Here is a 25,783-nt window from a genome sequence, read left to right as displayed (position 1 = left end):
AGGAGGAGGAGGAGGAGGGGCGGGGACGGACGCACGCGCGCACCGCCCCTCGCGCCGGACCGAAACCTCGCGAGAGTTGCCGCCGCTTTCCTTTCTTGCGGGCGGCGGAGCTCTCGCGAGAACCGGCAGAGCCCAATGAGGGAGCGGGGAGGAGGGCCGGGCGGAGGCGCTGAGGGGGCCCGCCGGTTCTCCCTCCCTCGTTCCTCGCGGTCTTTGAGGGGAGGGCTTCGCCCCCTCCCCCGGTTCTTTTTCTCCCCTCCCCCCGCCCTCACAACTCCCGTGGCATCCTTCTTCGGGAGAGGAACATGGAGGCGGCCCGGGCAGGTCAGTGGCGATGAGGGAAGGGGGCGGGGGGGTGGCAAAATGTCCCCTTTCCCTTTGTGCCCGTCTCCACCGGCCTCCCCTCCCCCTTGATAAAAGGGAGGGGAAGGGCCGTCAGCCATCTTTCTCCCTTGCTTGCCTTTCCTTACTCCCCCCTCCACCAGTTTTTTGGGGCTTTCCCAGCCTGGCGTCCCCCCCCAAAGATACATGTGAAGGGGGGACTACAGTTCCCATCACCCCCCCACATTCTGGGCTTTGGGCTCCAATTCCTGTCTCCCTTGGGGTGCAGTTCCCATTCTCCTTGCAGGGCTGGGATGCAACCACTCCCATCATCCTTGTCCATTTCCACCCCCCCCTGTCAGGACTATGAAACCATTATCCCCTTCTGTGCGCCTCTCAGCATCCCCATTCCAGCTCTGAAACAACCATCATCCCCTTCTATGGGCCTTGGACTACAGTTCCCATCGCCCCCATCCCAGGGTTATCAAACAGTAGTTCCCATCATCCCTGTCCATTTCCCTTGGGCTACAGTTCTTGTCATTCCAGGACTGTAAGCAACAGTTCCCATCATCCCCTTCCACGGACCTTGGGCTGTTGTTTCCATCGCCTCATTTGAGGTCTATTAAACTGATTCCATCATCCCCTTCCATGGGCCTTAGACTACAGTTCCCATCACCAATCTGTTAAACGGTGGTTCCCATCATCCTTGTCCTTTTTCCCTTGGGCTATATATAATTCATTCCACTTCCAGAACTGTTAAACGACAGTTCCCATCATCCTCTTCCATGTCTCTTAGTAAACTTCACTCAGTGTAGTGGAGATAAAGGCAACTTTCTCTACAATTTCTCAAGTAGTAATTTTACATAAAGAATATATGTTGTGCTGTTTAACATTTTGTTTTTTAAAAAGTTGAAGTTTTGTCTTTAGAATATTAAATGTAGTTTATCATGTATTAATGAAGACAATGAGTTTGGTCTTAAGTTTAATTGTGAATCAACATCAGTGGGATTTGTTACTCAAGATTTAAGCTCTATTGTTTTCAGTCTCCAAGTATGATTAAACCTGGATGTGACTCAATGGAATTAGACCAAAGTAGAATTAGACCTGCATATTTAGTGTTCTAGAGAAAATTAATGTTATATATAGAATCTATTATGTGGTATTTAAGTTCTATTTAAATTAGGATAAAAGTATTTAAAACATATAACATTCCACTGCAAATTATTGATAGGAAAAATACAGGAAAACATTTAGTCTTGCAACCTAAATATTTATTACTAATTTTTTTATAGTTTAGTAGTGAATTCCAGTGGATTTAGTGGGTATTATTCAAAATGGAATGAAATGGAATGAAAATGGATAGAATTGCAGCCTTCCTGTCCAACTACATATACATACACATATCAAATAATTTTAATAATCTGACTTGTTTTCAGGACACCTGTTCCAGCACTTAATTGAAACACTGAGTGACAATGCAGACAAAAAGTTCTACAACATTGCTAAACTAGGAGGCACCAAATATGGTAAAAAATAACTTTGCAGTTGTGTCTTTTTAATATAAACCTAATAAAACTAACCTCTTTAAGTTTTTTTAAGTAGTCTTAAAATGAATTTGGGGATTGGTGGCTTTGTTACTTGAACCATTCTTGGGATTATGCTGCTGAGTTATAATCCTAAATGCTTTCTCTATTAAAACTCTTTGAGTAAATGTTCCTAAGGTTGGTATTAATTTCCTTCTTCCTGGATATTCAAATTCCAGTTAGACGTAGACACAGCCTCCTTTAAAGTAACTGCAGTGGGCCATGAATGTGTTTTTTATGCTAAAGAAAGTTTTTTTTCACTTTAATTTCTGGTAGCTCTTTTTGGAGCTGTGGGAAAGCCCTTTCATAAGTGGCAAAATAAAATTAACCCTTCTGGTCACTAGACATTCAGAAATTGTCTTCCTTGGTCCAAATGTATTCCTTTCTTTCCGCTTGAAAGGTATTGGTGTATTTTCAAATTAATGGAATCCATTTAGTGAATTTCAGAGGACTGTAGAAAAGATTACTCAGAATTATAGTCTTTATCTGTTGGTTCAGATGGGTGTTGTCTCGTTGCTGTCGTCCTTATCTTTTAGAAAAAGAACAGAAATTCTGCTTGCTATAAGTACTTTTCAAGAAGCAGATAGTTGACCATACAAAACTGTCTCTAAAAATCATGACGGGGGTTTATTAATTGCTCACCTTCCTTCCAGAAGGTGCCCAGGAGGAGCAGATATTTAATTTACACTAGACAAACTTGTAAGGGGTTTTCTGGAAGAGGAGCTGGATTGTTCATCTGGTCTTTCAAATTGTGTTTGTTATTTCATTTATCTCCTGCCTTCCTTCCCTAACGGGAGTGCGTTAAATCATGGATTTGATTCCTTGATACGTGTGAAATCTCCCCATACGAATATTGAAAGTGGAGATCAGAGCCTTTCAGTTATTGATGAACTGTTTGTGGTTCTCTGTCACATTGAAAACCTTGAAGGTAGTTGTAAAATGGTTTGGTAGTCACCTGAGTGTATGTTTTGTAATAAGAAACCATGTTAGGGAATGTCTGTTTCTTACTCAACAGCCCAAACTGCAAATACTCTTGGCAGTTCCTAAATACTTTTCTATATGGTTAGCCTTTGATGAATCACTTAATGAGGGAGAAATTATGCCTTAGAAAACGCTTCATTTAAATGAAGCTAGTGAAGCCTGCAGCAACCTTCAGAGCTGAAAAATTATGATGTGGCTCTACTAACACAGGCTTACTTGATGCTTATTAAAAAGAATAATTGCTTTTTTCTTTCCAAGTGATGGTTGCAAGCTTGTTTACTGTCACAGACTTGCAGAAATTTCCACTGCCCTTAGACAAATGTTCTCATAATTTGTTGCTTACCTCTTCTGCAATTGCTCTCACCTGGACTACAATACTTAATAAAGTTAGCAATCTTATTTTGAAGGGTTCTCTAATTAGCAGCGTCCCTACTATTTGCAATAGGTCAGGTGCTTTTCAGTAAGCAACATTAAATAGGTTTATTGAAATACGTGCTTGCCAGATTTAAAATCCAAGAGTAGGACATGGGGACTCTTTAACTCCTGGCCCATACTCAGCCGTAAGAAAACTAATGCCAAGAATAACCCGCAAATGCTTATTAAAGCTTCGCATATTTCCAAAAGATGTTTAAAGGAAAAGAAATTCAATTACCATTTGTTTACAGTGCAGTGCCATTGTAACTTTGACCGGTCACTAAATGAACTGTTGTTAAGTTGAGGACTGCCTGTAATCAGGACATAGCAGCTGCTTTATGTCAAATTAACCTGTTAGTCTAGCTCAGTTGTACATATTGTGTTGCACCACTGCTCTTTATCTCTCCAGACAAAAATCCCTGTATTCCAGGGGGCTTCAAAGACGACAGCTTTGGGACGTGTGGAGTTCAACAATTCATCACTCTTAAAGTTGTCGTGTTTGGAGATCCCTGCTCTATTCAATGCCCTCCCCCACACACACACATTTTGTGCTTACAAAAGTTTCCTGGGTTTAGAAAGAAGCCTATAGCAGGAATACTCGCACAAGTGTTTACCCTCAAGCCATTTAGCTCCTCTGTCCATTTGCAGATCTCTTGCCTTACACCATACGGGTCATGTTGGAGACGGCTGTCCGCAACTGGGATGGTTTCCTAGTGAAAGAAGGAGACGTGATGAATCCTGGACTGGCCAGCCAAACAGAACAATGTTGAAGTGCCCTTTTGTCCTGCCAGAGTCCTGCTCCAAGATTTCACGTAAGACCCACTTTCCCCCCTGGGTTCGTCTATTTTAGTTAGAACCTGATGAGTTTTTCTAAATGTCCTGGGTGGGTCTTTCCGAGAATTTAGATGGCCAGAAATTCAGGTCGTATGAGTTTATCCTGGCAGTGCTTCCTAAGCAATTACCAGCAAAAGTCTGTTAGAATTGAAATAATGGAAGGTCATTGCAGCAGGTTGGATGTTTCAGGATAGCTCCATACAGGCATTCAGACAGGAATTTTGTGTGTCTAATTGATAGATTTGTAATCCACTCTACTACTGAGCTTGTTGTTTTCTTGGTCCGCCTACGATGGGACTCGCTTGTTAAATACAGTCATCCATCATCATTTGCATTGTGTAGAGCAACGTGTGAATTCAGCCACTGTGGCTTAAACCAGAGGGTCTCCTAAACTTGGCAACTTTTAAGACTTGTGGACTTCAAACTCCTAGAATTCTCCCATGCTGGCTGAGGAATTCTGTCCACAAGTCTTAAAAGTTGCCAGGTTTGGAGACCCCTGACTTAAACCATAGCTAGAATCGCTGTTAATCCTCTTGAAGAGGTGGCTTGAATGTTCACTGCTGGCTTCATAGAGGTACTAAGTAGAAAACATTGTTCCTGTTATGTCAGTGGGATTCCTGCAATGGTGGATTTTGCTGCCATGAGGGAAGCGGTGAAGAACCTCGGAGGAGATCCTACGCGAGTCCATCCGGTCTGCCCTACGGATCTTACCGTGGACCATTCTTTGCAGATTGACTTCAACAAATGGTATCCATTGAATTGTCGGCTTCCTTATATTTTGTTGGGGGTGGGTGGATGGGGCCCTATCTTGATAGTGGCACATTTGTCCTTAAGTGGGCAGAATCGAAAATGTGGTTTTGTTAAGATGCTGAGTTGATCTAATTGAAATACACTGAATCCTCTTGCATTTGAAGCAGGAATAGAGAAACTTACATACACACACACACACCACACACACACACAAACACACTTGAAGGTTCCTTGGTACTCTGAGCTTGCTTGTTTTCTTGCAGATGTTTTATTACCCATGACTAGGTAATATCACATGATTTCTGGGACATTCCGTTCCCATGGACACAATCAGATACTGAAGTATAAGGGAACCAGTATATTAGATAGGTATTTCCCAAATGAATCTCCCTCCCTCCCTCTCCCCCCCTCTCTCACACACACGCACACACGTGCATCAAATCTGTGCTTCCTTTTGCCAGGAGACTAAAAACAAATCTCTAATGTTCCTATAAAAAGTATGTTTATATTCTACTTTAGCATAAGGAGGATTTAAAGGATCGCAGCGAACAAAGCGTTCTTTTCCATTTCATTTTCGTCTAGTGCAATACAGAACACTCCAAATCCCGGCGGCGGCGATCCCCCACGGCCCCCTCCCTCAAAACTCTCCCCGCTCAAAGCTCCTCGGAAGCTGCCGTGCCGAGGCCAGTCCAGCTGCAAAGGCCCGTGCGACGGAGAATCAAAGCGGAACCCGGGGCAGCTTTCTGTGCAGATTGAGAACACGCCCCTCTTGTGTCCTTTTCATCTTCAACCAGTGCCTGAGTAAGCTTGCCTTTTTAAATTTCCCTCCTGGCTTTGGAGGGTTATTCCTGTTCTCCAGTCAAAAACTGAAAGCTAGCGAGACTGGCTTCTACCCAGATCCAAACCGTACACATGTATGAAGCTTACTTGAGAACCAATATCAAAACCATCTTTGGGGCAAAGAATTTTCACTGACGGGAATTTTTTGTATGTTTTTTGTTATAAAATTTATTGGCCGCTCATCTTGCCATAGAGTAACTCTGCGTGGTATATAGCCATCAAAATATGTATGCATGAATGAATGAATGAATGAATGTCTGTCTAGCTATTCTCTCTCATCTGTCTGTCTGTCATTTCTCTTTCATATCTATCTATCTATCTATCTATCTATCTATCATCTATCTATCTAGTTAAAACATAAATAATTAAAATCAAACCTTAAAGCCTAAGGACAGATGGGAAATATCTCTTTGACACCATAACGTTCTCTTTTTTCTTTGTGCAATATTTCCTGAAACATTAGCAAGAAAAAATGTTTCTTTGGGCTGTTTTTCTAAGCACTCCAAATAACAGTTTTAATATGCCCCCCACCCTCTTTTCATCTCCTTAGGCCTGAAACAGTATTTAAGAATCAAGAGATAGAATTTGGAAGAAACAAAGAGACTCCAGTTTTTTAAGGTATGTCGCTTTGAAGGCAGCGTGACCCAGGAGAAGTTGAAAGAAAGGGAGTGAGAAATGGATCAATAAAGAATTGCCAAGATCAGAACTGATCACCCCTCTTCTTTCTCTTACTATAAAGAGGGGGGATTTCAGTATTAACGGACGTAGCAAATTCTCATATTAATCCCCACTTGCTACAGAAAAAGAAACTATGAAGGGAATTAGCCAGCCTCTTTTGGCACTGCAATTCTCAGAATTTTCAATGCCATTTATTGGGGAGGTGCCAGAGTGGGAATTACTGATTTAGAAAGTGTGAAACTAACACGCTTTTTCTGTCTGTCTGTCTCTCTTTTTCATGAATTAAACTAGTGGGGTTCCAAAGTTTTCAGAAATGTCTCGGTAATTCCTCCCGGGACAGGAATGGTCCATCAGATGAATCTGGAACACCTGTCAAGAGTAGTGTTTGATGTCAAAAACTTCCTCTATCCCGACAGTGTTATTGGCACAGATTCTCACACAACCATGGTGAACGGCTTGGGAATCCTGGGATGGGGTAAGTAGCTCGGAGAGGCTTTGAATGTCTTCTGGCTGAAATATTTGTGCACCGTCTTTCTAAAGAGGTTAACAGGGATGATGCTGGTGCAAAGCGTGTTATTTTAAAGAGCAGGCTGGTTGGCCATCAAGTTCTTTTGAAATGCCAGCACCATGGCAGTCTCTGTTATTTAAATTTTAACACTTTTTAGATTACAGTTAAAAACAGGACATGCAGTGCTCAAGACAGGATGAAGGATTGTAGGCAAAAATATCTCACGTAGCTATTACAACTACACAAAGTTATTCGCTTTGTCTTCAAGTGAAGTGGTGTTTCTCCTCCTCCCTTCCACCCTCCCAGAATAAGCAGGTTCTTGAACTTGTCGATATTTTGCAATTGTGCCCCCTTCTTTGGATCTGTTTCATTAGGCCTCATTAGGCAGCCTTTTAAAGAATTGTGGCCCTGTGTATTTACAGTTAAATAACCGGCTGCAAAACATAACTTAAAAAGGAATGGATATAAAGAAGGTATCCAGGGTTGTCATCTCCGTGTTCCTTGAACACCAGATGCAGGGTAATTTTCTACTGAAATATATAGAAGCTGTGAGAAGATACACCTGTTTATATCATGAGGAAAAGAACTGTAAAAATGCGTATTGTATAAATGCAGCTTCAAATCTCATAAAATCCTTGGGGTGATATAACACTTTAGAATGGAATAGAATAGAAAAGAATAACAGAGTTAGAAGGGACCTTGGAGGTCTTCTAGTCCAACCCCCTGCTTAGTCAAGAAGCCCTATACTACTTCAGACAAATGATTATCTAATATATTCTTTAAAATTTCCAGTTTGAAGCATTCACAATTTCTAGAGGCAAGTTGTTCCACTGATTAATTGTTCTCACTGTCAGGAAATTTCTTAGTTCTAAGTTGCTTCTCTCCTTGATTAATTTCCACTCATTGCTTCTTGTTCTACACTCAGGTGCCTTGGAGAATAGCTTGACTCCTCCTTCTTTGTGGCAACCCCTGAGATATTGGAAGACTGCTATCATGTCTCTCCTGGTCCTTCTTTTCATTCAACTAGACATACCCAGTTCCTGCATATGTTTTAGCCTCCAGCCCCCTAATCCTCTTTGTTGCTCTTCTCTGCGCTCTTTCTTTTAAAGTAATATACAGGATACTTTATTTAGGCACATAGCCAAAAGCCACATCCAGGAAGGATATAATGTCCAGATGCATTTCTTTTACTGAAGATGAAAACATTACATTTACCCACCTAAAGGTCCATTCTGTTTCTCTTTCATCTAAGACAAATGTCTTCCAGGAATGAATTTAGAACAATACTGAATTTTCAGCTTGGCCTATTGTAAACACCAGATTACAAGATTTCATAAAGATTTCAACACAGTATAATCGATCAATAAGCTGTTCGATGCTCTTCTTGCCCCATTTAGGTATGGGCGGAATTGAAACCGAAGCGGTCATGCTGGGCCTCCCCATCACCCTCACTTTGCCCGAGGTGGTTGGGTGTGAACTGACCGGGTCGGCCAGCTCACTTGCTACATCCATCGACGTCGTCCTGAGCATTACAAAGGTATGTCAGAGCTCTCTTTGGGGCCAAAGAGGCAGGGTGGTCATGTACAGGCAGCCACCAAAGTAAAACCCAGAGTTGTGAGCCACAGGGTGGGTGGCCCCATCAACCTTTTCAAGAAACAAATAAAGAGGTCCTTGGTGCTCCCCGAGCTTGTTTTCTTGCAGACGTTTCATTACCTAACTAGCAGGGGTGGGTTTCTCGCCCCGTTCCAACCGATTCGGTTGGAACGGGGCCGGCGGCGTCCTTGTGCATGCGCGCAGTGCACCCATGCGTACTAGTGTCTGTGCGATGCTCCAGCTGCTCCTGGAGGATCGCGCAGGCGCTGTATGCGTCCTGCGCATGCGTGGAAGCACAGAACTCGTCAAAACCGGGTAAGAAATGTGGGCGGGCGGGTGGACCCTTTGGCGTTCCCGGAAGTTACTTACTTCCGGGTTCGCCGACCAACTGGTTCGCGGGGATCGCTGCGAACCGCCTGAAACCCACCCCTGCTAACTAGGTAATATCATCAGTGCTAGGGGAGGACTGTGAGGTGCTTGGTGCTCTTTGAGCTTGCTTGTTTCTTGCGGATGTTTCATTACCCTGCTTGGTAACATCATCAGTGTTAGAAGGGAGGGGAGTAAGAGGAGGAGGACAATGGGGCCCTTGGTGCTCCCTGAGCTCGTTTTCTGGCAGATGATTGATTACCTAATTAGGTATCATCAGGTACCTAGGAGGAGGAGGAGGACTCCTTTATTGAAACAAAATAAAAAGCTGTAGGTCTCTCAGCGGCAATGCCATTGACAATTATTTTGCAAGCCCGCAACACTTGGTGTCAGGTAACAGGTGCCTTGCCAGCTTCGTGACTCGGCAGCCCAGTGTGAGCTAAAGCAGCCATTCTTGCAAAATGCCCAGCGTTCTTCCCACACTTATCACTGCTTAGCTGGATAAAGGCGCAGTCGCCTCCGGGAAGTTGTAGAAGAGCAACTTGTGTTAAGCAGAAGTTGTCGCTGTCGTAAGATTTAATCTTGAACCTTTCTGCTAGGGAAGTAAGAGGTTTTAGCCTCTGGCTGCCCTTGTATTGACTATGGTTATCAGATGACTGTTAACCCTGTAATTACAATTGGGTTACGTTATGGCTGTTCCGATGTTAGTACACCAAGTAAGAGTTGTTGGTTTTTTTTGCCGGAAATCATCAAAAAGATTGCAAATCCCAATTGTGACTGTAACACACAAATGTGTATAACTACTGTGTCTTTTGCTGGTTAAAAGGGGGATAAGTCTGATGGATTCTCCTTTTTGAAAATACTAACCATTTATTTTTTTTAAAAAAAATACCCAATGCTGTGACATTTCCCCTTGGCCTACATATGATACTGACGGGTGTTTTTTTTCCCCTGTCTCCATAGCAACTAAGACAAGCAGGTGTATCTGGAAAATTTGTGGAATTCTTTGGCCCCGGCGTTTCTCAGCTCTCCGTTGGGGACCGAACCACCATCGCGAACATGTGTCCTGAATATGGTGCAATTCTGAGCTTTTTCCCTGTAGATGATGTAACATTGAAGCACTTAAAGCATACAGGTAAGATTGACAGCGTAGGAGGAGATTTGGCTGGCTAAAGCAGCGCAAGGAGTTTCTCAATCTTTGGAGATAGGATCAGAACTTTCGGATTTTTCTCACAGGCTGTGACGACGGCAAACTCAAGTCCATGGAGATGTATCTTAAAACTGTGAAACTGTTTAGAAATTACCAGTATCTGCTAAGGAACCTGAATATTCTCAGGTAAGTACAAACCGGGCCAGCCTTTTTCAAAGTTATTGCTATGTTTGCTCTGCTTTTTTTCTTAAAGATTTGCCTTTTTATCAAGGGTTTTTTTTTTAACCCCCCACCCCCAAATAACCATTTCTTTAGATCGAGGCATTTTACACCCTTTCTCTTCAAACAAGTGTGCTCTTGGTAACCTCCAGTGAATTGTTGGAAAGGAAATTTTATATATATATGATATAGATATATAGATATAGATATTAGATATAGATATAGATATAGATATATAGATATAGATAGATATTGCAAAGACTTGAGCTGTCTTTGTCTGGAATACCACCTGGGATTTTGAATAAATGCCACTATTTACCATATTTTTCGGAGTATAAGACACACTGGAGTATAAGACGCACCAAGATTTTGAAGAGGCAAATTTTTAAAAAAAGCTTTGCACTCGGCAGACCTCCCAAAAACAGCCCATTTTTCACCAAAAAGGAGCATGCATAGCCTAGGAGGTTTGTAGAGTGCTCCTGGGAGCTGGGGGGAGCCAAAAATGAGAGAAAACCACTCATGTTTACTCATTTTGCCCTCCCCAGCCCCAGGAGCACTCTACAAATAAATGCATATAAATTCATTAAATTTACAATTTAATTTACTCTGGAAGCCTCCTAAAGGCTATGCACGACCATTTTTGCAAAGAGGGCGGGGTTTCAGGAGACCAAAAATGGTACATTCAATGTATACGCACCCAGATTTTCACCCTTTTGGGGGGGGGGGAAGATGTGTCTTATACTCCAAAAATATAGTAAGTGGTTTATCTAAAGCATGTGTTTTCCAATAACATACAAACCATAAAGATACATGGAATTCAAGATGCTGCCTTGTTTTTTTTAATGCCAGCTTGTCCTCAGAAACGTTTGTCGGCATATACTAATTGTTGTTGCTTTTGGCTTGCTTGTTTTAAAAGCCCAAGCATCAGCACAACAGTGTCACTTGTGAAATAACAACTGATTAAATGTTTCCTCCCCCTCAGATAATACATATAAACCTGGGCTCTATAACGCCATATGTAAGCGGTCCGAAAAGGGCCCAAGATAGAGTGGCTGTAACCAACATGAAGAGCGACTTCCAAGCATGCTTAAGTGAAAAGGTAGGTACGGTTTGAAAGTCCACCTTGCTGGTTTTCAATCTCGGCAGGAGAATTCCCCCCTGGGATATTGAAGGCCCTTTCCTATCAGTTGGGATGTTTGAAGATTATAAGGACTCTACAGCAGTATTTCTCAACCTTGGACACTTGAAGATAGAATTCTGGGAGTTGAAATCTGCCTATCTTAAAGTGGCCAAGAATTCTGGGAGTTGAAGTCCGCCTATCTTAAAATGGCCAAGAACTCTGGGAATTGGTCCACCTATCTTAAAGTGGCCAAGAATTCTGGGAATTGGTCCACCTATTTTTAAATGGCCAAGAATTCTGGGAATTGGTCCACCTATCTTAAAGTAGCCAAGAATTCTGGGAGTTGAAGTCCACCTATCTTAAAATGGTCAAGAATTCTTAGAATTGGTCCATCTATCTTAAAGTGGCCAAGAATTCTGGGAGTTGAGGTCCGCCTATCTTAAAAATGGCCTGAGGTTGAGAAACACTGCTCTAGAATGTAGATTTTCCAATTTGAGTAAAATAGATGCAGGAAGCGAGTTCTTCTTAAGGTGGTCGTCCTACTTTATGACCGAACGTTGGGAATTGGCCATTAACTGCTGCTCCAAATCCCATGAGAGCCGAAGCAGGTGGTGCAGATTTTCCAATCCAAAAGAAACCGTTTGTGATCTTTCCATTTTTGTTTAAGGGTGTTTTGACTGGGTAACATCAAAACCTATAGTGGTCCAGGTGCTCTGGTGCCTCCCTCCTTAACTTCCCAACAGTTGGGAACGGGTGGCTGACTCTGCCCCCACTCTTTGACCACCTAGGTTGGCTTCAGAGGCTTTCAGATTCCTGCCGAAAAGCAGTGCCGCATCGTTCCTGTCGAATATGAAGGCAACGAGTACCAGCTGGCTCATGGGTCGGTAGTCATTGCTGCTGTCATCAGCTGCACCAACAACTGCAACCCTCTGCGATGCTCGGAGCAGGTACAGAGCCTCCTCTCCAACCAACTACATCAGTGGTTCCCAAACTTGGCAACTTTAAGAGTTGTGGACTTCAACTCTGCTGGCTGGAGAATTCTGGGAGTTGAAGTCCACAACTCTTAAAGTTGCCAAGTTTGGGAACCACTGTACTACCATCATGCTGCGAGGCAGGTTGTCCTCGACGTGCGACCACGACCGGGAGCAGAATTTCCGTTGCTAAGCATGGCGGCGGTTTAAGGGAGTCCCGCCCTGAATCGATGACCTTCCTGGCCACAGCGGCTGAGCGAATTGTGACCATTGTTAAGCAGGTCCAGCTACCCCCGTGGCTTTGCTTGTGGGAAGCCGACAGGGGGATGGTCACAAATGGCAACCCTGGGATCACACGTGACTGCGGGGATGCTATGGTGGTTGTAAATGCGAGGATTGGTCACAAGTGCGAGGAGCGGTCCTCCATTTGCAAATGAAAAAGAAAAAAGAAAAGGCAGCCATTGGCCTTATTGTAACAGCGTGTTTCCTTTCCCCATTAGGTTTATTGGCTAAAAAGGCCAGTGAAGCTGGTCTGACTGTGAAACCGTACATAAGAACCAGCCTGTCTCCGGGGAGTGGAATGGTCACCCATTATCTCAGTTCCAGCGGCGTATTACCATATCTCAATAAACTTGGGTACTACTTCCTTTGTTCTTTAAGTTTACTTTATTGTCATCACACCTCATAACAATGAAATTAAATGTCATCTTCAGTGTACATCATACGTAAGAAAACTATAAGAGCCGAGGTGGCGCAGTGGTTAAATGCAGCACTGCAGGCTACTTCAGCTGACTGCAGTTCTGCAGTTCGGCTGTTCAAATCTCACCGGCTCAGGGTTGACTCAGCCTTCCATCCTTCCGAGGGGGTAAAATGAGGACCTGGATTGTTGTTGGGGGCAATATGCTGACTCTGTAAACCGCTTAGAGAGGGCTGAAAGCCCTATGAAGCGGTATATAAGTCTAACTGCTATTGCTATAAAAAAATAAAACACTAATACGCATCCTTTTCATTGTATACAATTGAATTGAAAACCTCTGATGCTGCATTAATATTGCACTATACAGTAGAATTCAATATAGCTACTGCTCTGGGATAGAAGCTGTTTTTCAGCCTATTTGTCCTTCTTTTTATTGTCCTGTACCGTCTGCCAGATGGTAATAGTTCAAAAAAAAAAAGGCTCTCCAGGATGAGATGGATCTTTAGAATGTTTTGGGCTTTCTTAAGGGAGCGGGAGCTATAAAGCTCTTTGAAAGAGAGGAGAGGGCAACCCATGATCCTCTGGTCAGTGATGTCAGTCCTCTGGAGCGCTGTCTTATCTGCCACTGTGCAATTAGCAAACTTAATATTTGTATTGCTTTTTCACATGCTTTAGACTCCATTTGCATTTTTATTCTTAATTTAAATTGAAGATGCCCATTGGTGACTCTGGAGGGGTTGTCGTGCCTCTGAGCGGAGTCTCTTTCCTTCCGACTAGCTTTTCCCAATTCCATGTAGATGGACTTTTGACTCCCAGAATTCTCGGCAGTGGGCAGATGAGTTGGGCCATTCTGGGAGTCCGTCCATCTTAAAAGTGGCCAAGGTAGAGATTCACCGCCCTAGTGATTTCCCACCTGGAAGTCCCAGATGTGTGCAGCAGCCCTTCCCTGGATTTGTCAAATGCCTCGTTATTTTTGGAAAATGCGAAAGATTCCAGAAATGCAATTCCCTGCTTTTCCCTGTAGGTTTGAGGTCATCGGCTACGGCTGTTCCACCTGTGTGGGGAATACTGCCCCTTTGCCAGAAGCCATTCAGAATGCCATCGTACAGGTGAGCTTTACTTCATGAGATATCTGACTAGGGTTTTCATTTGGAAATGCCGTCCTTCGATAGGTGGATGGAGTGGCAATTTTGTCCTTGCTCATTTAAGCTAGTAGGGGTGGGTGGGGGAGAGCAGATGTTGTTTAACTGGGACACCAATGACCTTAAAACTAGAGAGGATTGTTTAGCAATCCCCTGGTTAACGCACCAGGCTAGAACCAGGTGTCGGTAAATTCTAGTCCTGCCTTACTCAACCAGCCAATAAATACGTAAAAATAAAATTTGCAGAATTTAGTAGTTTTGGCTTCGATGGGTTGAGTAGTAAAGAAGTGCTTTAGCAGGGAATGAGAATATCGAGGAGAGAGAAAAATATCCCCGTTTTGTTCTCTTTCTGTTTTTCACCTTCAGGGTGACTTGGTTGCATGTGGCGTCGTATCTGGGAGCAAAAACTTTGAAGGCCGCCTCTGCAGCTGCATCCGTGCCAACTACCTGGCTTCTCCATCTCTAGTTGTTGCTTACGCGATTGCAGGAACTGTGAATATTGATTTCCAGACTGAGCCACTAGGTAACTCTTTGCATTCGTCTAGCAATAGCCCTGAGACTTCTAGACCGCTTCACAGTGCTTCACAGCCCCCTCTCTAAGCGGTTTACAGAGTCAGCATATTTGCCCCCAATAATCTGGGTCTGCCTTGAATTTGTCATCGAAGTGATTTTGTTACAGGGAGCTGTCTTACATAAGAAGGAAAGTCCTGTTCTATAGGGCTGTTTGGATTATATACAGTAATCTGGTTTGTTAGCAGTTGCTGTACCATCAAATCTGTATCCCAACATCTTCTGACACAAAAACTGTCCAGAGAAGAGAATATCTGTAGTCCGGGTGGAACTGTGGGTGGAGTCTTTAATGTTGTCTGGTTGTTTTCTTGCAGATACCATATTTTTCGGAGTATAAGACGCACCTTTCCCCCCTTAAAAGAGCATGGAAATGTTGGTGCGTCTTATAGACCGAATACAGCCATTTTTGGCCTCCTGAAGCCCCGCTCCTGCACCCCATTTTTGCAAAAAACCAGGCCATTTTTCGCAAAAATGGAGTGTTTATGTCTTCCCCCAGCCCCCAGGAGCATTTTGCAGGCTTCAGCAGGGCCAGGGGAAGGCAAAAATTCCCCCTTTTGTGAAAGTCAGCTCATTTTCCGCCCATTTTTGGCAAAATAGGCGTTTTTGCCTTCCCCCAGCCCTGCTGAAGCCTACAGAGTGCTCCTGGGCGCCGGGGAGGACAAAAACCTTTTTTCCCCTTACTTACCTCTTCGAGATCCTGGTGCATCTTATACACCGGTGAGTCTTATACTTTGAAAATACAGTATTTCATTACCCAACTGAGTAACACGATCAGTACTTGGTGATCACCATCAGAGCACTGATGATGTTACTAGTCGGGTAATGGAACGTCTGCAAGCAAACAACCAAGCTCAGAGAACACCAAGGACTTACAAAAGCTCTCAAAAGTGCCATCTATGACAGCGGCCCCAAACCTTTTGGGCACCAGGGGCCGGTTCCATGGAACCCACAGATGGGGCTTCCCTCATTTGCGTGGACTGGTTTCTGGAATGCCGCAGACCATTGCTGTCCCACAGCTGGGGGGGGGGGGGTTGGGGCCACCGATCTATGCGCTTGTGTTCAACTTATAAAGAAACTTTTGGGATTTTCCTTATTTGTTTCCATTTTCTCTGTGGCTTCGGCTGTCTGACCATTATCTTCACCTTGATCAAATTTTTTACAGGGGTCGATTCTGATGGCAGAAATATCTTCCTGCACGATATTTGGCCTTCTCGGGAAGAACTTCAGAGATCGAAGAGGAGTTTGTAATATCATCCATGTTTAAAGAACTGAAAATAAAAATGGAGGTAGTTTTATATTCCTTTCTTTAATTAGAGAGAGGCTTTCTACCATTTGGGTATAAAGCAGGAGGAGATGACCAGAAACTATAAAGCTTCTTCGATCTCTTACGCAAAGGTTCCTCCTTTGTTTTCCAGAAGGGAAATAAGCGTTGGAACTCTCTGGAAGCCCCCGAGTCCACTTTGTTTACCTGGGATTCAAAGTCCACCTACATCCGATGCCCTTCCTTTTTGATAAACTTGTAAGTAGGCCGGCATTAGGCGGGAGCGTCCGTTCAGAAGATGCCGGATGCTCAGTCTTGTCTCTTTTCAGGCCAAAAACCCGCCTCCCCTCCAGTGCATTGAAAATGCTCACGTCCTGTTGCATTTGGGCGACTCGGTCACCACCGATCACGTCTCGCCCGCTGGAAGCATTGCCAGGGGAAGTGCTGCAGCGAGATATTTGATGAATAAAGGGTAAGGACCTCCAAGGGGTGGGGGTCTTAAAAGAGGAGCGAGAAGAGCGGGATTCATCCTCAGAAATTTCTCCCTTCAGACAGCAGTGAACAAAGTAGGCCTCCTTAATTGCTCAATAGGATGAACTGAATGCGCTTCAGCCTTTTAAACCAGAATTTGCCCTAAACTTTCTCTTTACAAGATTATGAATTCTATTACAGCTGGTCCTTGACTCATAACCATCATTGAGTCCAGAATTAGGGTTGTGAGTTGTGGCAGTCGTTTAAACAGGTGACCACGCGACTGTGCCTTATTTTATAACCTTTTTTTAGGTGTTTTTTAAAGGGAATGCCACAATTGTTAAAAGTGAGTCCATGGTGGTGGTGGTAGTGACATCGGAACTTAGAAATTGAGTTGGCAGTACCTTTGGGTGGATGGGTGGGTCTGTCGTAACTTTGAACAATCCTTAAGAAACCAGTCTTTAAGCAAGGACTACCTGTATTCAGGGGTGAAATGCTACTGGTTCACGCGAATCAGAAGGGCGATTGTCGTTGGTTCTGCGAACTGTTAGTAAAAAAAAAAATGCTTTAAAAAGTGGGGAAAAAAGGTTCCATGAAATCAGCTGTGCTGAACCTTTTTTTTTTCCACTTTTTAAAGTATTTTTACTAGCTATTCGTTGGAACTGGTAGTTTAAAAAATGATTTTAAAAGTGTGGGGGAAGGGGGAAGGTTCCCATGATTGCACGGCACAGCTGAACCTCTATTTTACTTCTTAAAGCATGTTTGTTTGGGCAAATAGGTAGTAAAAATGCTTTGAAAAAAAATTTTTTTAAAGGTTGACCACGCCCACCCAGTCACATGACCTGCATCAAGCCACGCCCAGAGAACTGGTGGCAATTTTTTTTTTTTTACATTTCACCACTGCCTGTATTGTATAATTAATACAGAGCAGCAGGGCGGATTATTAAAACATAATTAGGAAAAAAAGACTCGGGCCAGATATTTATTCCCGGAAGTGAGATTGTGTCTTCCCTTTCCAATCGTAACCAGCATTCACATGTATGCAAGAAACCCTCTGTCAGTGTTCCAAATATCACCCAAAATTAAATCAGAGTCCAGACAAAGTATTGCTCTGTTCCAATTTATTAAGAGAGACATGTTGGCACATCTGGGAAAACTCGAATCTGAAAGGTTCCCAGTTGAAAGTTCAAGATCTTTCCCCTACACCCACAAGTCCATTAGACGGTCCGGTTCCACCACAAAACCGCGGTATACTAAAGCGCGCTCGACGAAAGCGCGTACGTGACGTCATCACAGCGCGACGAAAACAGCACGCTGTGAGCGGTAAACTTAAAATTAACGCGTAAATCTAAACCTAACCCCCCAAACCTAACCCTAAACCTAACCCTTAACCTAACGCTAAACCTAACGCTAACCCTTAACCTAACCCTAACCTAACCCTAACCTTACCTTTATGTGAATCGGCTTGCTTTAAAAGCGCCCTTTTTTCTCCGCGGTCGTATTTGTCGCGCTGCTGATGACGTCAGGTACGCGCTTTAATCGGGCGCGCTTTAGTGGACCGCAGTTTGACGGGTCACGCACGGTCCAATCTCCCACTGCCACGCTGACATTTCCCCCATCCAGTTCCAGTCAGGTGCAAAGACAAAGGATGTCCTTGGGCTTCTAGAAAGGAATGTTTTTTTTGACAAACAACTTCTACTCCTTACTATTCCCCCGAATTACCCCACTAATGAAACAGCATAGTAAAATAATAGAGAGTATGTCAGGCCAAAGATCCTAAAAGGAATATGACTGCAGGCCTGACACCCTCTTTTAAACATGAGAACGGAGAAACTCCTTTCCACATTCCACACACTGGATATCCTGAGTGGTCTTTCTCTCTCTCTCTCTCTCTCCCTCCTTTAGCCTCACACCCCGCGAGTTCAACTCCTATGGGGCCCGCCGGGGCAACGACGCTGTCATGACGCGAGGCACCTTTGCCAACATCAAGCTTTTAAATAAATTCATCGGCAAGCCGGCTCCTAAAACAATTCACTTCCCAACAGGACAGACGGTGAGGATGTAGCTTCCCAGGAAATCCTTCTCGGTTATCGAACCACTGTGATATCTCGTGACCCGGCTCTTTGTTCTTAATTGCAGCTGGAGGTTTGATGCCGCCGAGTTATATCGGAAAGAAAACAGCCCTCTGATTATCTTAGCCGGCAAGAAAATACGGATTGGGCAGCTCAAGGGACTGGGCTGCCAAAGGGACCCTTTTTACTGGTATTCCATTTTTTATTTCCAATCCTCTTCATTATGTCCCGGAAGCCTTCATTACTTCAACCTGCTTGATTCCTTTGGAGAAACTGCTGTCTTTCATTTGCAGAACAGAAATTGCTCCTCTCTCTCTCTCTTTCTTTCTCTCTCTCTCTCTCTCTCTCTCTCTCTCTCTCTCTCTCCCTCTCCCTCTCCCTCTCCCTCTCTCTCTCCTGAAATGTACAAACTCGTCTTGAGCAGCAGTCTATGACTGATAACTGTAAGATGGGTAAATTATTTATATATCAAATTTGGAGTCTGTCCTTATACACGGTGGCTCAGTAAGTAAGATGCTGAGCTTGTCGATCAGAAGGTCAGCAGTTCAAATCCCTATTGCTGTGTAACAGAGTGAGCTTGCGTGACTTGCCCCGGCTTCTGCCAACCTAGCAGTTCGAAAGCACGTAAAAATGCAGTAGAAAATAGGAACCCACCTTTGGTGGGAAGGTAACAGCGTTCCGTGCGCCTTCAGCGTTTAGAGTCATGCCGGCCACATCACCACGGAGACATCTTCAGACAGCACAGATTTTTTTTTCAGAAAATCGAACGGAACTGTTTGAAGATTTGTTGTGTTCTTATCCACCTCGTTTGAATGCTGTTCGAGAGGGCTATGTGGTCAGACTGACATTAAATCGTGTCAATAAACTCAGTTTTTGATGGGCTTTCGAATGGTGTATGAATATTTGTGTTGTTATTACAAGTGTTGCTGTGACCCCCTAGGAAAAGGTTATGCCCCGCCCTGTAAATATTGTATATAAGTGTTTTTTTGGGGCCAGATAATCCTGTATAGGTTAGGGTTAAGGTTAAGGTTAGCTGTAATAATTGCTAGCATTTATAGTTTAATTGTGATTGGAATATATGCAATTGTAACTATCTTTCCTCTCTTTCTTTGAAACATAGTTGCTTATAGTTTGGAGTCTAGTCAGTGCCAGGGCCTGTACGTGGTGGCACAGTGGCTAGATGCTGACTTGTCAATCAGAAAGGTCCGCAGTTCAGCGGTTCGAATCCCTAGTGCCGCATAACGAAGTGAGCTCCCATTACTTGTCCCAGCCTGCCAACCTAGCAGTTTCGAAAGCACGTAAAAATGCAAGTAGAAAAATAGGAACCACCTTTGGTGGGAAGGTAACAGCGTTCCGTGCGCCTTCAGCGTTTAGGTCATGCCGGCCACATCACCACGGAGACATCTTCAGACAGCACTGGTTCTTTGGCTTTGAAACAGATAAGCACTGCCCCCCTAGAGTCGGGAACAACTAGCACATATGTGCGAGGGAACCTTTACCTTTACAGTGCTAAGAGTCACTGCTGTCCCAGTGATGGGTTCTCTTAATCCTCAATATTGCAAATAGGCTCAAAATTGAAGAGCGATCCCAATGTTTCTATTTTTCCTCCTCTCTATTAGCCTTTTCCAGAAAACTCAGATTCTCCATCTTAAAATTCAGTACTCCCCGATTAGAGAAATACTGCTGAATTGACAGTATCTGAATTGGATCGAACTTTTTTTCCTCCCCCCCCACCCCCCGCCCTCCGCAGGGAGTGAAAGCAGTGATTGCCGAAAGCTACGAGAAGATCCACAAAGGCCACCTGATTGGCATGGGCATTGCCCCACTTCAGTTCCTCCCCGGGGAGAGCGCGCAGTCCTTGGGGACTGACTGGCAAGAACAGTTTTCGATCTTCTTCCCTCAAGAGTTAACACCTGCAATCACCCTGCGTGTGAAGGTATCGGCCTTTTACTTCGCTGTGGTGGGTTCCGTGCAATGTTCGATACTTGGGAATGTTTGCTTTCGTTATATTTATCTTAAGCCTTTTTGAAAAGAAAGGGGGAGGAAAAAGAGCGAGAGAAAGGTAAAATAAAATAAGACACAAAGTAAATAGCAAGTTGTTAAAAATCTTTTTATTTATATTTATTAAATTTAGAGGCGCCCATCTTACAGAGCAAATGAGTGTATTTTTAGTTAATTTTACAAAATTAGATGAGAATTTTCAACGTTTCCTTCACTGAATGTATGATTTTGGAAGTGACTGGTTGTTGGCAATTCCATATACACTGAATAATAGTTCATTTAGTGACCGTTTGAAGTTTCAACAGCGTTGAAAAAAGTGACTTATCGCCGTTTCTCACACCTTATGACCGTCGCAGCATTCCCATGGTCAGAATTCAGGCACTTGGCAACTGACTCGTATTTATGATGGTTGCCATGTCCCAGAGTCACATGATCCCCTTTTGCGATTTTCTGATAAGCAAAGTCAATGGGGGAAGCCAGATTCACTAACAACCGTGTCAACTAACTTAAACAAAGGCAGTGGTTCACTTAACAACTTTGGCAAGAAAGGGCAAAACAAAATGAGGCAAAACTCACTTAACAAATGTTTCACGTAGCAACATAAATTTGCAGCTGAATTGTGGTCGTAAGTTGAGAACTACCTCTAGCGTAGTCAGCAGAAACGGTGGGAACCCAGTTCCAAATATTCGAATCCCTGGAAAAGACAAAAGTCTTGCACTCACCTCTGAGTTTATTTTATTGTTTCTTTGTTCGCTCTTCCGTAGACGAATACTGGCAAAGCATTCCAGGTGGCTACTTCGTTTGACAGTGATGTGGAAATCACCTTGTACAAACACGGCGGCGTGCTGAACTACACAGTCCGGAAGCTGCTGTAAAGCTGTGTAAAAGCCCTTTTCCCCACCTCGGAGGACTGCCAAAGCCCGCCAGCCTCTTGAGGCCCTCGGCCCAAGCCTTCCTCTCCCCTGTTGGAACTGCTGACAACCTTCCCCCCCCCCACCCCCCATTGTGCTCAGATAACTTTGTCCATGGATGTAAAAGATTGTGAAATTGTTGTAGTGGACACAGCGAGGTCCTCCTGGATTTTAAAATACTCCCGAATGGTGCTATTGACGTTGTTAGACATTGACGTGTCTTTGTGTTGTGAAAAGAGATCTGTAAGTATGAGGGGAGGGTGGGGAGGGTTCACCTTAGACTATTTTGTACATAAATTATGTGAAAACCCGAAACTGAATTGTTAAGATTCGAAGCCGGATTCCCTGAATTTTTCCTCCCTTCGTTTCTTTTTCTTTCCCACCTTTTAACTTCCCAATGCTGTTTCTCGATTTGAGCATAGCACATGGCTTAATGATGTAGGATTCCCTTGTTTTAAAATTCGGAGGATCCCCAATTCTGAAAATGAACCGAAAAACCCACCACCCCCTTAGATCTAGCTCATGGTATTGACCCACCCCACCCCCCCCCACCCCCGAAGTTTAAGAAAGGCTTCATACTCTATGCTTTTTTTTTTAACCCAGCCTCCCACTATTTGAGGACTGGCCAACTATGAGAACTTTATAGCCTGTGGACTTCAATTCCCAGAATTCCTGGCTCAGGAATTCTGGGAGTTGAAGTCCACCGTTCGTAATGTTGTCTATTTGATGCCTTCCAGAAAAGTGGAACGTTGCAGTGGCCTCATCGGGTGGATTTTTCTGGGAATTGCCCCAGACATTGAGCAAGATTCTCTCCGTGCAGAAAACTTGCTTTGTGAAAAATTCCAAAGCTGAAATTTAATTGAGGGGAAATGGCAGTGATCTCTCCCGCTTTCTAGCTGTCCTGACCAGTAGCCATCATGGAATTTAACTGGATTTATTTTATCTAAACAACATCAACCTCAGTTGGGCTTTGGTCTGTTAACGGAAGAAGAAACAGTGTTACCTGCTCCTTCGAAACTGAATTCCCATTTCTTCTCTTCCATTTGTGCAGTAAACAAAACCTGTTGGGTTTATAAATGAATCGTCTCCCCAAGTTTTCTTCCAATCATTCTGTTCTTTCCAAAACAGCTTTATTTGGGATGGTGGATAGTAGATTTTATTCTGAGGAGGAAGAATTTCTGAAAGTCCCCAGAGCGTTTACAGTAACTTTTGGTTTATCATTAACGGGAAATTCCGTAGCGGAAATATCCCGAGCTCCTTTGAAAAAGGTCTGTTCTGCTTAAATTGTTTATAAGCCTGAGTTTTTGATTAAACCAACAGAACCCCATCTAATAGAATAAGTACTTCTAGTAAATTCTGTGTCGCTAAAAGTATCTTGACGTTCTGAACAACAAATTAATATTCACACTTACTAGATTTTCTTTTTGAGGCCAAATGATTAGAAATGTGGATTACAGCAATAAAAGTCTGTGGACCTTTCTGCCCAGCCCTTTTAAACCTTAGGTGTTTTTTCCGACAAGCTCTCTTCAATCTATATTCATTGACTTTTTTTTTTCTTGAGCTGTCCTTATGTTTGCCACTTTATAGTTTTGCCATCGGAATCTTTCCTTTTATTATTGAATGATTTTTCTCTGATTTCAGTGAAGTTCTTTCTTGACCATTACAAACGGCAAACAATAACAACAATGTCTCATGTTTGGTACCTAAATTATTATTTTTTCCAGCTTTCGGGCATCATCTTTATTATTATTATTGGGTTCAGGGCACTGTGTCCCTCTCCTCCCAAGTAAAATGTGTGTCCTAAAAAACCAGGGTGCCTTATAGACACACCCCACGGTCCTGTAGCCCAGAGATCTTCCAAATTTGGCAACCTTAAGACCTTTGTGGACTTTTAAGTCCCAGAATTCCTCAGCCAGACATGCTGGAAGTTGAAGTCCACAAGTCTTAAAGGTGCCAAGTTTGGAATACCCAAAACAGCCCTTCCAATGTCCCGTTCTTTCAAAATCCCGTATTGGGGACGTATTGTGAGCTTTTTAGTAATCTGACAGTCACGTGAAGTCGAGCAACATCTACGAATGGCCTCCATCCGTGTCTAGGTGCTGATAACTGACATTCTTTCAAATGGGTGGGCTCAAATAAACAGCTTCCCACCCCCCTCAGCCCACCCCAGTAGAGTGTTTTTGCTACGTGATGTGTGTGACTTCACCTGTCTAATGATTCTGGCCTATAGACGTTAGAAGATCCGTCCGATTGCAGGTCTCCCAAATGTCAAGTCCAGATTATGATCTGTATTTTAGGTCAAACCTGGAAATGGGCAACTATGGGAACTGTACGAGCTGCGGACTTCAACTCCCAGAATTCCTGAGCCATGCTGGCTCAGGAATTGCTGGGAGTTGAAGTCCTCAAGTCATAAAGTAGCCATAGTTGTCCACTCTTGGTCAAATTCATTGACATGCCTTCACTTTTTCCTCCTACATTCAAAAGATAATATTTTGGAGGCTGCAACGCTATCCTTTTTTAAAAAAATTAAAAAAAGCTTTAATTTCCAATGAACATCTGGAGAGAACTGACTATAAATAGATTGAATGGGAGATGGACATAACGTGTGAACCGCCATAGAGCTTGATAGAGAGACTTCATAATCCTCCTGACTGACATTGGTAAGTTTTCATGTAATTAAAAAGCTGAGAGACTTGAGCTGACCCAATCTCAAAAGATTCCGGATAGCTTTGGACACGAATGGGGTTGAGAACCTCAAAAATCTCTTGAACCTGGAGGCTTAAACGGATTAAATCCCTTCCTAAACCAAGAAAAGCAGAATGATTCAGACAAACATAGTGATTTAGACACTGATAGGAGAGCCTGTGTATATTAATTGGAAGCAAAACCACTTGTATCCAAATTCTTTTGCACGTTGGCAGTGCACAATGTATTTTAATCCAAAGGCACTGGGTGTTCCATAACCTACTATAATCTTGGACTTTCAAGTAAAGGCAAAAAAAAATCACCAAAACTGGAAACGTGTCTGGTTTTTTTCTCATCCTCTCTTCGATTTGGCTTCTGAAAAGAACCACAACTGAGCCCTCGATTAGATGGTTACCAAACTAAGAGGGGGTGGTGGTGGAGAGTTATAAATGTAAATCAATTATACACAGCAAAATAATACCTGCATTCTATTATTCCCACGCAAGCCACTGCACCTTTTAAGGCAACGTTAACGGTCTACAATGGTTTCCAGTTCACTCATTAAGTATTGTATAGGCCTCTGAAAAGACAAAAGCGTTGAATTTGCTGACAATTGTGCATAAAATGTTAAACTGATGTAAATTATTTTTAATAAAGAAAAGTTGTACCATGTCTCCGCTGGCAACCTTTTTTTTTTTTTTAATCTATCTTTTTGGCAAATATTCCAAGGGACTCTTAAATCGGTCAAAGAGGTCGCCGTGGCTATGGAAAAGCGACTTAAGGACATCCATCGCTTCCTAAACGGTTTGTGATGTTGCGGAAGGTGTCATGAACCAGGGTTGGGAAACGCCGTTTTTTTAATGAATTGACGAGTTTGAAACCACCTCCATGCAAAGAGAGTGTTGTGGCGATTCTCTAAAGGAGATGTTTCTGCCAAACTTCCTACCTGATCTAAATTCAAGATGCCCGGGGGGGGCAGGGGGAGTCTTCACATAAAGAAGGTGTTTGACCAAGTAATTCTTTTGCACCTTTGTGCAGATCTCTATTTACTACAGGTCCTTAATCACCATGTTTTTGTTGTGGGCTGCCAATGGCCAGCAGAGCTAGCAGCAGATTCGGACAGTGAGGAGGAGGAACCTGGCCCAGTCCTGGAGTCTGGGGAAAGCTCTGAGGAGGGCTCTGTGTTGGAGGCAGAGAGGGGGCCAGAGCCGTCTGACAGTTATCAGCTGCCTTTGAAGTCGGAGATCAGTGGGGCAGAAGAATACCTGGAGCCTGTTCCCAGTGTGCGCATGCACAGAGTTGCCAGGTGAAGGGAACAGCTAAAGAACAGGGGTCGACTTGGGAGTAAGGCCACAGGTGGACGATGCATGGCCCCTCCCAGAGGAATAAAAGGAGCAAAAGGGGAGTGGAGTTTGCAGGAGACAATGAGTTCGCTTCATTGGTTTGTGACTCTCCAAGACTCCTTGCCAAGTTTTGCAGATCTCGGCCTGGCAGCTCTCCAAGCCAGATAAAGTCTGTGACTGTAAACCCACCCTTGAAAGACACTACTGGATGTGAATGAGCAGAATTCACAGTCAATTAATAAAAGGGTTTTTTGTCGGGACAAGGAGTTTGGTTCATGCTTTTGGAAGCCTTGGTCAGAACA

The 25,783-nt window shown here is 43.5% G+C and overlaps 1 protein-coding gene across 1 annotated transcript; it reads left to right on the top strand.

Annotated features, from left to right (window-relative positions):
• Positions 1-96: 96 nt before the first annotated feature.
• On the top strand, positions 97-24,810 carry IREB2 (iron responsive element binding protein 2). The gene is given in 29 exon segments (XM_032233415.1): positions 97-324; positions 1,758-1,847; positions 3,948-4,035; positions 4,037-4,111; positions 4,743-4,880; positions 5,466-5,684; positions 6,274-6,321; positions 6,323-6,341; positions 6,693-6,876; positions 8,307-8,446; positions 9,832-10,003; positions 10,105-10,173; positions 10,176-10,204; positions 11,220-11,336; positions 12,146-12,284; positions 12,287-12,304; positions 12,829-12,964; positions 14,050-14,134; positions 14,534-14,690; positions 15,900-15,962; positions 15,965-16,023; positions 16,153-16,260; positions 16,328-16,470; positions 18,375-18,530; positions 18,615-18,675; positions 18,677-18,712; positions 18,714-18,731; positions 20,292-20,477; positions 21,307-24,810. Coding segments are annotated over 29 exon segments (2,883 nt in total). The 5' UTR covers positions 97-305; the 3' UTR covers positions 21,418-24,810.
• The last annotated feature ends 973 nt before the right edge of the window (positions 24,811-25,783 follow it).

This window comes from Thamnophis elegans, chromosome 16 (assembly GCF_009769535.1).
Source record: "Thamnophis elegans isolate rThaEle1 chromosome 16, rThaEle1.pri, whole genome shotgun sequence".
Taxonomy (NCBI): domain Eukaryota; kingdom Metazoa; phylum Chordata; class Lepidosauria; order Squamata; family Colubridae; genus Thamnophis; species Thamnophis elegans.
The sequence above is the reverse complement of the archived record's forward strand: the minus strand, read 5'-3'. Positions and strand labels throughout refer to the sequence as shown.